Source organism: Abramis brama, assembly GCF_963993115.1.
Source record: "Abramis brama genome assembly, chromosome: 2".
NCBI lineage: Eukaryota > Metazoa > Chordata > Actinopteri > Cypriniformes > Leuciscidae > Abramis > Abramis brama.
In genome coordinates this window covers 43,762,752-43,775,087 of record NC_139964.1, presented here as the reverse complement: position 1 = coordinate 43,775,087, position 12,336 = coordinate 43,762,752, and the positions used below count along the sequence as shown (strand labels likewise).

Here is a 12,336-nt window from a genome sequence, read left to right as displayed (position 1 = left end):
TCTTTTCTCTCCTCTGCAGGACATGGTTCCTGTTATGGTGGATTATTGTCTCCTTCTACAGAGGACGTGAGTGTATAGACACCTTTTTTCTCACACACATACAGTACAAACACTTGTATAGATTGGTGTTATATGTGTGCACTCGGGACACAGTAGACTCTGAGCTTGTTTATTTTCTGGGAAGCATGAGTTTGCCAAACACGTCTGAAGCATTAAGTAAATGTTCTGGTTTCAATACAACCTAAGCTTTGTGGACAACAACTGTGGCATGACATCAATTACCACTGAAAATCATTCCAGTAAAGAAATAAAAATGTATGTATATACATATATACATATGTGTGTGTGTGTATGTGTATGTGTATATAGGTATACATATATATAAATTAAAAATGAATGCATAAATAACACTACCGTTTAAAAATGTAGGCATGGTAAGATTTTTTTAAAGGCTCATATTCACTAAGGCCACATTTATTTGATCAAAAATACAGTAAAACAGTAATATTGGGAAATATTACAATTTCAAATTACTGTTTTCTGTTTTAATATATTATAAAGTGTAATTAATTACTGTGATGTCAAAGCTACTTTTAACTTTTTTCTGCTTAATATATTTCCTGAAACCATATTTTTTGTGATTCTTTGATACATTTTGATAAATTCAAATGAACAGCATTTATAGCTTATATTTATATTATATTATATTTATATTAACAGCAGCTTATATTTATTTAAAATAGTTTTTTTTCTGTAATGTAAGTTTTTACTGTTCCTTTTTGAAACAACAAATTTTGAAACAAGTATTGAACATACTTTAAACAGTTGTTCTTCATTTCTTTTTTCTTTTTTTCTTTTAACTGATTTTTTTTTTCTCTGGTAAACAACAGACGCTGTAGACCTTAAATCTTTAACTTTCTGAAAAATATATATATTTTAATGTGTAGAGTTCCTACTACAGGAAGTGATGTGAATGATTGTTACTGTGTTTCCTATGTTGTCTTCTACCTCTTCTGTTCTGTCACTGTCAGATATAATCTGCTTTGTGTGTGTGTGTGCGGGAGTGCTAATGAGAATCTGAAGAGAGTGAGTGGATGTATGTGCATGTATGTGCTTGTTTGTGTTTACTGATTAAAAGGTGGGAGAATATATTAAGTGTTGTAACAATGTGTTGCAGTGTTAAGGCATAGTTTGTTTGTCTTTGTGTTTACACTCACACAGAGCGGAGCTTGTTAACTTGAGGAAGAAGTGTGATGAAGAGCAGATCTCAACTCAGTTGACTTGTTGCCTCGCTGCCTTTTCAGACAATTACTTTGCAGGTAGCGTTTGTGAACGAAGGTGGCTCACAAAACTGATTTCGGACAGACTTCTGAGGCAGCGTAACGGTTTAATGATCTAATAGAGCAACAAAATAGAGCGATAACCAAGCGAATATTTAGTTGCTACAATATCAAAGGCAGTGAAGGATACATCTATGCTGCCTTCAAATATCGATCAGATGAAGGTATCTCAGGAGACAGGAAGTGAAGCTAACATTGGATTCAGACGTGCCTTGATGTCTTCCTACCTTGAAATACATTTTTCAGCTTTTGGACACAGCTAGGGTGACCACCCGTCCCGCTTTGCGTTGTACCGCACAGCATTTTCACCCCTTGTCCCGCACGTCGCATATTGAGAAAATGTCCCGCATTTTCATCGGTCTATTGGTTTTTAATTCTCATATTAAGAAAACGTGCATGCGTTCTTTTGCCTTTTTAAGAAAACATTTTATTTATTCTTTTTGTGGCGTAGTTCACCTATATTTAACAGTGCTTCGTCAGAAGTACAAATACAACAGCCGTTTTTTAAATCCTTTCCAATGGTTGAAAAGAAAGGAGTAAACACGGGCACTAGTAGGTTGTGACGACTGTCAATCAAAATGTTGACCGGTGATTTTCCATGTGTTGGAACATAAAACAAATGGATAATTTGGTCAATTAAAATTTTAATTTAAAGGTGCTCTAAGCGATGTCACGCGATTTTTAGGCCGAAACATTTTTTGTCACATACAGCAAACATTTCCTCACTATCCGCTTGCTGCCTGTCCCCTGAACACATTGTAAAAAAACGCGGTCTCTGTAGACAGCCCAGGCTTCACAAACGGCAACAAAAACAAACTGGCCCAGCCTGGACCACGAAACATAACAGTGTTTAAACAGTGTTCCAGCCAATAACCGACAAGAATGATTTGGAGGTGGGGGTTGGTGGATTAGTGCGCGTGCACATGAAGGGGGGTGTGGGGAGTGGAGGAAAGAGAAGCATGAAGAGGGAAGTTAGCTAGAGGAGAGATGTCCTATAGAACGACAGCGACTAACGCTAGAATTATATTCGCTTTCATTTTGATATGGCCGACACACGGCCAAAGAGACGGCGTTCCGATGAACAAATAGCAAAGAAGAGGGAAAAGGAGAAGGAACGCGTGAAGTCCTGAATTTACATCGGAAAAGCCTGTTTCAGGAAGCACGGAAGGGAGGGGGACGGGATGAGGAGGAGGGAGGGTCGAGCTAGCCTAACATCGCTTAGAGTACCTTAATTTAACAGAATTGATCAAGTTGTTGCCTGCTGTGGTTGTTTTAATTCACATCCTTTCTAAAAATATGAGTTTTTGGTTTAATATATTCTTAATATATAAGACTGTCAATGATCTAATTTCATGTTGTTTTATATTTTATTTGTTCATTGTTTATTTTGTTGGATTTTTGTTGGACTTGGTCAGAACTGTTTCAAAAATAGTTATCTGCATGATGCCTGCTGCCTTTGGGCTCAGTGATGTTGAATTTAAATGACATGTAAAATAAAGACATGTTGGGCCCTATTTTAACGATCTAAGCGCATGGTCTATAGAGCACGGCGCAAGTTCACTTAGGGCATGTCCGAATCCTCTTTTGCTAGTTTAACGACGGGAAAAATGGTCGGCGCGCCAGGCGCATGGTCTAAATGGGTTGTCCCTATTCTCATAATGAGTAATGGGTGTGTTTTGGGACCAATCAGAGTCTCATCTCCCATTCCCTTTAAATGCCAGTTGCGCTTGCGCCATGGCAGATTCGCTGTCTGCAACTTCCAGCTTTTCCACATTAGTACAAGAACTTTATTCAGCCACACAGGATTTATAGCAGGTTTGTCAAAAGTTAATCTTCCTCTTATTAATTTTGAACAACACTTATTTCATAGGTGGTACTTTGATGGTATTGTAGTAATACTGCAGTACTTCGAGTAGTTCAGTGGTTTCAGGACCTCGATTTTACATTGGACATCAAGTGGTAAAGCTCTTTCTTCCACAGAAGAAAGAAACTCATACAGTTTTGGAACAAAATGAAGATGAAGATGATTAAATCATGACAGAATTTCAATATTTGGCAGATTTTTTTCCTGCATAGTTTATGGTTTTTAAGAATGAGGGCAGTTACAGGACAGTTATTTTTGAAGTCCTGTGAGTTGTACTGTTGAAGATCATGCACTTCAGCGGTTCTCTGCCTTTTTGTCTCAAAGGCTCCCTGTTGTCCAACACAATATTCAAAGGCCCCTCTCACAATATAGAAAATGAAAAGAGAGATTAGTATATTAAATACTTTTAAGTCACCCTCTGGCTCCTTTGGAAATTTGCTGATGCCCTCTGCCTAGACCCCCTGGTTGAGAACTATTTCTTATTTATTTCTGGAAGCATTTACAGGCTTCCAGATGCTGTAATTTCAGAGCCAGTAGTACCAGAGTAGAATAGCAATAAAAAAAATCACCTTTAAAGGTCCACTGAAGTGCCTTGAAACGGGCAGCGTTTTTCAATGTGGTGACGTAATTTCCACTGAAACAGGAAGACAGGGCAGGACATAGAGCAGCTCCTCCCTTTTTTTAAGATGGCCAATAGTGCTTCGCTTATTTTACTGTTGGCAAGAGTTGTTGAGCTTGGCAAAGCTGCATTTGACAGTTTATGACAGCCACAGTCTAATTGATTCCCCACTTCAGATTTAATATGAAACTGTTACTAAAGCAAAACAGTGATTGTAGTTTGTGTGAAAAAATATTTTGGTGCATGCATGGGACTCTTTCTTTTTGGTGCTGTTTCTATTGCCATGTCTGTTTAACCGTTTCTCCTCCTAATCTCCTCCACATCATTTTAAAATACAGCATTCTGTGCAGAATTCAAATGGGTCCAATACGTTTACTGGTCTGCGCATATGATCCGCTCTGTGTTATCGTGTCCCTGGACCGGAGAAGACTGTGCACGCTGCGGCGGTTCACGTGACACTAACGCGAAACCAGACTTTATTCGCCCCAATGGAAAGCATATTTACACTGTCTGAATCGTTCTCTAACCCCTATATAGTGCACTATGCGCCATTCAACTTATAGAAAATAGTAATAGTGTGACCAATTTCAGCCACAGCTGTTTATAGTGTAGGTGGCGGGACACTTTAGATTCTAGAGAGCATTTGATCAGACAGAAAATCTGATGAGAAGCTAAAGCATAATGATGTCATCAAAATCGTTGGTCCATATTGGTGGAAGTGAGAGACTGTACTTTTTGAATGCTTATATCTTCTAAATGCAAATTTTGTCATTGTTGTGGAGCACACTAGCTTATAGATAACAGTAAAGCTAACATATTCATACTAAAAGCCAAAAAAAATCAATTTTGATTTCATGGGGACTTAAATACAGTGGCCATTTTGGTAATCCATAGTTAATATTGAAAATACAAAGTTGAGCGTATCCCTGTATTGAAGGATGAACATATTCATAGACCATGGTATTTAGTATGTTGTATTTCAAGGAACTTTAAATTATACCAGGAAATTACCGTGGTCCTTATTCAAATAAACATGGTTTTATTGGTGAACTGTTCTTGTTTGTTCTTTTAAATGCTCTGCATTTCTTGGTTGGATAAACGATCTGAATAAACATTAAAATGCACACACACTATTAGAAAATAATGATGAATGATAAACATCCTCAAATGAGAAAACTGCAATTTAAATAGAAGACACACTCACTCTCTCATTCTCTCATTCTCTCTCTCTCTCTCTCTCTCTCTCTCTCTCTCTCTCTCTCTCTCTCTCTCTCTCTCTCTCTCTCTCTCTCTCAATCTTATTGTTTTCATTGCCTGTGGCTTGTGAAGACCTTGGAATAATACACACACAAGCACATGCATGCATGCACATACATAAACACACAAAGAAAAACTGGCATCACAATATCCTTGGGCCAAACTCTCAGACATCTCATTACTGCCCTGCACATCTCTTTCTCGCTCTCTTTTTCTTGTGCTGATTATCATCTCCATCTGTTCTCTCTCTAGAAGTGTGTCAGTGTTAGCCAGTGTCAGCAGATAACCTCATCTCCTCTTTGATCCAGGACCAGTGTCCTAAAGCTTTTCCCCAATGTATGTTAGTGGAGTTTAGCAACAGCAGTTTTCCCTCTACGTTGAAAGTCTCAACTCCAAATTCAATCCAGGTTTTCTATTTCTCACTTTCTCCTAACTCACTTGGTCAATAGATAATTATTGTTAACACTTTCCAAGCCCTTTTTTTTTTGACAGTCAGCACCCGCTTTTTGTTTCATGAAATGGCCCCTACAATATTTTGTTGTGTGAATATGTAGACGGTCAATATATCAAAAGAAAGAAAAACTAGTCAATGGCAGGGAAGAGTTGGGTCATAAATTATGGAAATCTTATCAAGGGCGGGGGAAGAATTGAGTTAAGCTCACTTGACAGCATTCGTGACAAAATGGTAATTAACACAAAGAATTTCGGCCCGTCCCTTCTTTTCAAAGATGGAGGTTATGGAGAAGTATTTGCTGTAGGAACTAAGGGTACATTTACACATCATTGATGTACTAACACAACAAACTCACGCAGAAGCATACGCCTAGTTTCTAGTAGATGTGACAAATGAGAACAGTCTGAAGCTAGTCTTTAGCCCAGCATACACTGATTTTCTGTGAAATCTGTCAACTCTGACTGCTCAAAAACTGTCGGCTGACTCTGACTTACAGCAACTAGTTTCAACTCCTCCTGACTGAAATTTTGGGCAAAAGTTGTTTAGTGTATTATATTCTGCTTTAACGTTAATGTTCAGGCAAACATGTGACTCCATTCCACATTGCCCAAACCACCTGTTCCCAGATTAGCTGTGGTACAACCCTTAATACAACGCAGCTGACAACTGTTCTTCAAATATATTTATAACAATGAAATTAGATTGTGTAAAGAAGCTGTACAATTAGGGGAATGTTGTATTACTGCCATTGGTTGTGTTCTTTCAGTTCATCAGGTGTTGTGGTAATGTCAGTCGAGCGGAAGACAATGACGATGCTCTGTGTTGTCTTTCTCATATTATCAGATCGTAATTTTCTGCCGTCACAGGCCAATTTCCCACCCTGTGTAATTTTGTTTCTTGCATTATCGGTGCCAGTAAAGGACAGCAGCTGCCTTTATCAGACCTGCCTCACGCTTTCTCAACCTCTACTCCTCTCTGCCTCTCCTCTATTATCATCATACACTCCTGTCATTCCTTGTTATTGTGTTGTACATGACCAGACACTCCATGGTAATCCATCTGAAAATGATATATAAGCAAAGCTGTAAGCAGCAGTTGGCGTTATCCATCAGGTATAGGAAATTTAAAGTTGAATAAAACTGATAGAGCTTGAGTATTTTGGCTGGTTAACTTTCATCTACTTCTGCTGTTCTCAGTCTTTTTGACCCCAAGGCCATCCATGTCCAACATTTTGAACAATGTAACTTGCAACTATACATTCTGTCCATCCAGTAATTACATTAAACTTCATTAGTCACACACCCTTCATTCATGCAAAGTGTGTTGAATGTTTACCTTATAGTGATAATGAAACTTACAGCGTCAATAGGAATCCAGTTAATGATGAAATTGGATTTTAACCTTAAAGGGATAGTTCACCCAAAAATGAAAATTCTGTCATCATTTACTCACCCTCAAGTTGTTCCAAACCTGTATGAGTTTATTTGTTCTGCTGAACACAAAGGAAGATATTTGGAAAAATGTTTGTAATCAACAGATCTCGGTCCCCATTGACTTCCATAGTAGGAAAAAAATATACTATGGAAGTCAATGGGGACCGAGATCTGTTTGGTTACAAACATTCTTCCAAATATCTTCCTTTGTGTTCAGCAGAACAAAGAAACTCATACAGGTTTGGAACAACTTGAGGGTGAGTAAATGATGACAGAATTTTCATTTTTGGGTGAACTATCCCTTTAACAACAATAGGTTGTGTTTGACTCTTGCTTGGTGAACTTTTTTTTTTTTTTAATGTACCAAAATTTCAGTAGATTTATATTAACACTTGGTTGCACTTTATTTTGTAGAGCTGTTAGGTGTCATCCTTCAGCTGCATGGTTTAGTCCCTCCCCGACTTTCAAATATACTTGCCTAAGGTTGTGTGCAGTGATATACAATGTGTATAGGTGAACAGGTCATTTATGTCATAGCTGTTTCTATACAAAGTGTTTTGTAATTGTATTTCTGAATGCAATTTTTTGTAAATGTAAAAATTGTGTAAAATGTGTCAAAGTAAATTAGAGATTGTAAAAACTAAATAAATTAAAAGGACATACTTGAAAAAAGAAATGTTGGCATAAGTAGTCTGGCATAATCTGTATTATAATTTATTTTAAGTAATCAGAATAGCGTGTAGTTTAGTTTTTAAATAATAATATTTTATTTAAATTTTTGAACTGTCGATATTTGCTAGAATCCATGATACCATGTATCTGAACAAGATGTCCAGGACCTCCAGCAAAAAATAGACCCACAACATTAAAGATCCAGCAGTATATTAACCGTGGGCATGGGGTACTTTTTATCCCTGTTTGCACCAAACCCATCCTGTTCTGAAAGCTCTTCTTTTTTAGTTTTTTTAGTTTCATCTGACCATAGAACCAGGTCCTGTTTGAAGTTCCAGTCGTGTCTGACAACTGAATATATGAATAATTGTGTCCAACGTGCTTTAGAGAAAACATTTATTTTTTCTCTAAATGTTTGATCATATTTACCAGGGGTGCCAATAATTCTGACCACAACTGTAAATGTATGTCAAGGTCAATTTTGACCTATTTATGAAAAGACATGTCACTCATTTTCATGTCAGTCACATATGGAATATTTGTTGAAAATTTTAATTTTAATTTCCTCCTAAATATTTATGAAACCAAACTGAGTACAACTATTATATTTAAGAACTTGTCTTATATTCACATGTTAGATGTTGTTTTTAAACATCTTCAGTTTTTATTATCTTGGACATAATTATTGTCATTGACGCACACATAGAGGGAAAGGTTATGCAAGGAAATGTCTCATTTACTGAATGTGCATGTTTGATGGTTTCTGCTTTTGTCCTCATACGCTGTTGACTCATGTTTGAGGTAGAGATGAGATTAATGGTGCTGTCTCTAGATGTGAAATATACTGACAGCTGTGACACTGTGTGTCAGTTGTTACAATGGGTTGATGCATTCCCTGATGTTGTCCTGTTTAAAGAGCCCTGCTGTTCACAGAATGCCAGAGTCTCTCAACATAATTGTGTGAATGTGTGTCTGTGTGTGTTGACATTGATGTGTGTGTGTATTTTGGGGCTTTCAAAGACCCGTCCCCTTCAGGGAAATGTGTTCTGTCATATTGGGACAAACTGTGAGATCCTGCGACTCTTGAGCAAAACACTGTATTATATAGTAGTATATTATAGAAAGAATATATAAATATAAAAAATTATAGCCTAATCATTCACTTATAAACACTCTCGAGCACTATTCCAGCTTGTTCAGTTCCAGTTCAGTCACCGTTCGAGTGATTTGGATGTTCAAAAAACACTCCGACAAAAACCTCCGGTTTTAAAAGAACTGCGTTTCTCGCTGCATCCAGTTTCAAAGTTCTCTCTTAAGGGATTTGAAATGTCAAAAGTGCAGCGAATATGAACAAGTTTGTTTCCTATATTCACTGTGAAACACCCGTTCAGCACCATTTGTGATATTTCTTCAAAAGCACTAGCCAACAAAGCATTGCATACTACAGTACAAAACCGTAATATAATAGTAGATTAGTGTTGAAAATGGGCTGTAAATGAACAGTTGATTACCATGCAAATTATTAGCCAGAATGCTTTGTTTTCTACTGTATGTTACTGTCAGAACATTTTTTTACAGATCCGTCAAAGGAAATCATCACGTGCTGTCTTAAATAGTTAAGAGAAGCGTCTTCTCATAAGATAAGGACATGCAGTCTTATAAATAATTATGAGACACCGATTAGTCATCAGTTTGAAGATGTTGCAGAAGTTGCAAGAAAACACCACATCCTGCTGACACACATATTTAAAATTTGTAAATACTTCAAAAAGGCTTAAAATTAACCAGTTTTATCCTACAATTACAACTAACAGATGCTAGCGTGCAACACATAAACAATCTCATAAAATGTAGTTAAGTGTTTCATGACCCTTTAATTCTCAACCTTGTAATCATGCCCCAGGTAATTGAGTCTCCCACTCTCTCTTTGTTTTTATTTTACATAATTTTTTTGACATTCACTCTGTTGGGCTCTTTCTCTTTCTCTGTGAAAGAAATGGGTTGAGGAAAAGAATGACATGAATAATAATGTTGGCTTTGATTTCCACAATGCTATCAATCCTGTTTTCCACAAACCAGCAGAACACACCCACACCCACAAAGACACAAACCCAGGGTTAAATCTAGTTTGGTGATTAGGAGTAATAGCATTTATCCTGTTTTCTTCTCAATAGCCGCTTTCCGACCGGAGGAACCTTTACACAGTTCCTAGATCTATTGGCTAAAGTACCCGGATGTCGGCGTGTTCGCACCGCAGGAACTAGGAACGATTTTAGTTCTAGGAACTCCATTTGGAGGAACTAATTTAGGTCCTACTTCAGAGTAGGGTCTAAACCAGCACTATAGGAACTACCCGTGACGTTAGTGTTCGCTGATTGACCGAACGCACGCGGAGCACCAGCACCCGCCATTTTTAAAACGGCTAGAATGTAAACACACAGATTATAGCCTATATATTTACTCCATAAACTAACTATAAAACATGGAAAACAGTGATAGATGGGTCTCTAAACCTTTATGCTGAAGAGAAAATCCAACGCAACTTTGAGGGGACCAAGTCAGACATGATTATGTTTATCTGCCCAGCTAGCAACACTGGACATCAACCACACGGCATAGGCTAATAACCTTTTTTTCATATACTGTCTTCTTTCTATAACAGTTCTATCTAATAACATGTTAAACAGTACTGTTAGACAGATCGCTAACTAATAAACACAGAGAATGCGAGCATTATTTGCTCTGGCGTTCTCAGCGCCGCCAAAATAAAGGTCCGTCGCGCCGTCAAAATAAAAGTCACCGTGCTTGCGTCACTCCCTTACCCCTCCTACCAGTTCCTATGGCCACTTGGCCAGTGCGAACGCAAACAGCAAAACCGAGTTTGGGGGAGAGTAGTTCTTAGAACTGTTTAGAAGTGGACAGTTCCTAGAACTAAGTTCCTGTAACTACCGGTCGGAAAGCGGCTATCACCTCACTGTAACTGGGTGGGCCAAGTGTCTAATCACCATATAGGCATCAGTAGCCATGCACAGAATTTCGTCATTTCAAATCAGTTTCAGTCAGCTTCAGAATTATATGCACTCTAAATATGGGCTGATACCGTGCACATGTAAAGACACTTTCATCAGAATTAAAATATAATTGAAGCGTCTTGTATCGAATCAAAACAGAACTCAATTTGTCCTGTGTTTTTCGTACGTCAATGTTTTTTTTTTTTCCTAGTGATGGAGCGTAGGACTCAGAACGGAAAGTGTTGGGGAGGGGGGGTGGGGGAATGCTGTGCCTTATTTTGTCACATCACATTGAAAGTGGCAACCCCAGTTACATGATCTGTAATTGACGTGTTTCTTATTTTGACATCACAAGGAATTTGTCTAAAACTAGTCTGATTAAAAGGTTTCCGTAGCATTTGATCTTATATTTAACAGATTATTAGACATTAGACAAATCTCTTTTAGACATATAGAAATTTCTTGTGGATCAAGCTGTCAAGTCTTTTCTGGGTTTGAGTCTTGTTTAGTTGTGATCTTGTTTGATTTGCACTGTTTCCAGTTCAGTTTCCTGTTGTCTTAGGGTACATTTACACGACAACGCTGTTTTTTTGTTGTTGTTTTTTTCACATACAGGCGCCAGAACGATCCCCATTCACACAGATCCATGAAAACTACTAAAAATGCTGTATAATGCATGCCAGGCCAGTAGATGGCGACGTCACTTTGTGAAGAAAAACTACGCACCTATAGACTGAACATGTAATACGTATGTGCATGACGTCACCATTTTCACAAATTTGCAATTTTGTAGTTTACACAGAGACAATAATGGTATCGTTTTCAAAACCTTGTTCTTTGAAACCTGTTTTCAGGCCCCCCAAAATGCCCTTGTTGTGTAAATGAATGGCCAAAATGCATTAAAACAGGGGTGCCCAACCCTGCTTCTGCCGATCGATGTCCTGCACAGTTTATCTCCAACCCTAATCAAACACACCTGAAGCAACCAATTAACGTCTTTAGGATGCTTGAAAATTAAAGGCAGGTGTGTTTGATTATGGTTGGAGATGAACTGTGCAGGACAGTCGATCGGCAGGAGCAGGGTTGGGCACCCCCGCATTAAAAGATTTGCTTTTTTTAGTTGAAAAGGTATAAACGTTCATTTGTTGCCATGGTTTTTGATTTGCCCTCATGAGTCACACCTGTGTCTAGTTTATTACCTCGTTTGGTCCCTAGTGTTTCCCTGTATATCTAAAGCCTTAATTTTCAGTTATTCTTTGTCAGATCTTGTCATATACATATACATATTACTGTGGTTGTTCTGTTTATCATGTTTTTGTTTCTTAGAACCTGAGAAGTTTGTACCATATGTTTATTTTGATTTAAAAAACTGCTTGCAAATAGATCCAGCACTTTTATTTACGTCTTTATTTAAAGCTGCAGTCGGCAAGTCTGGCAGATTGAGGGGACTTAGACAAAATTTTAAATGTTTACAACTCTCATGCCCCTCCCCCACTACCACCAAGCACCCTCCCATCGAGTTCGTGCTCGTCAGTGCGTGTGCAGCAGATTTTCTGTGAACGCACCCGTCTCTTCAGCATCGAAGCATAATTTTCTTTTCCTTGGTTGTTTTGGACCTCCTAGCTCTGGTTGTTAACCAAGGAATTGGAAGCTTGTTAGTAGATTTTCTCTCCACCATCACGCTTC

At 38.0% G+C, this 12,336-nt stretch overlaps 1 protein-coding gene across 1 annotated transcript in view; it reads left to right on the top strand.

Moving 5' to 3' along the window:
* vps8 (VPS8 subunit of CORVET complex) overlaps positions 1-12,336 on the top strand; it is a 136,636-nt gene that overhangs the window by 33,733 nt on the left and 90,567 nt on the right. Inside the window, exon 20 of the mRNA XM_084091643.1 lies at positions 20-66. Coding sequence (XP_083947769.1) covers positions 20-66 — 47 coding nt within the window. The remainder of the gene's footprint in view (positions 1-19; positions 67-12,336) is intronic.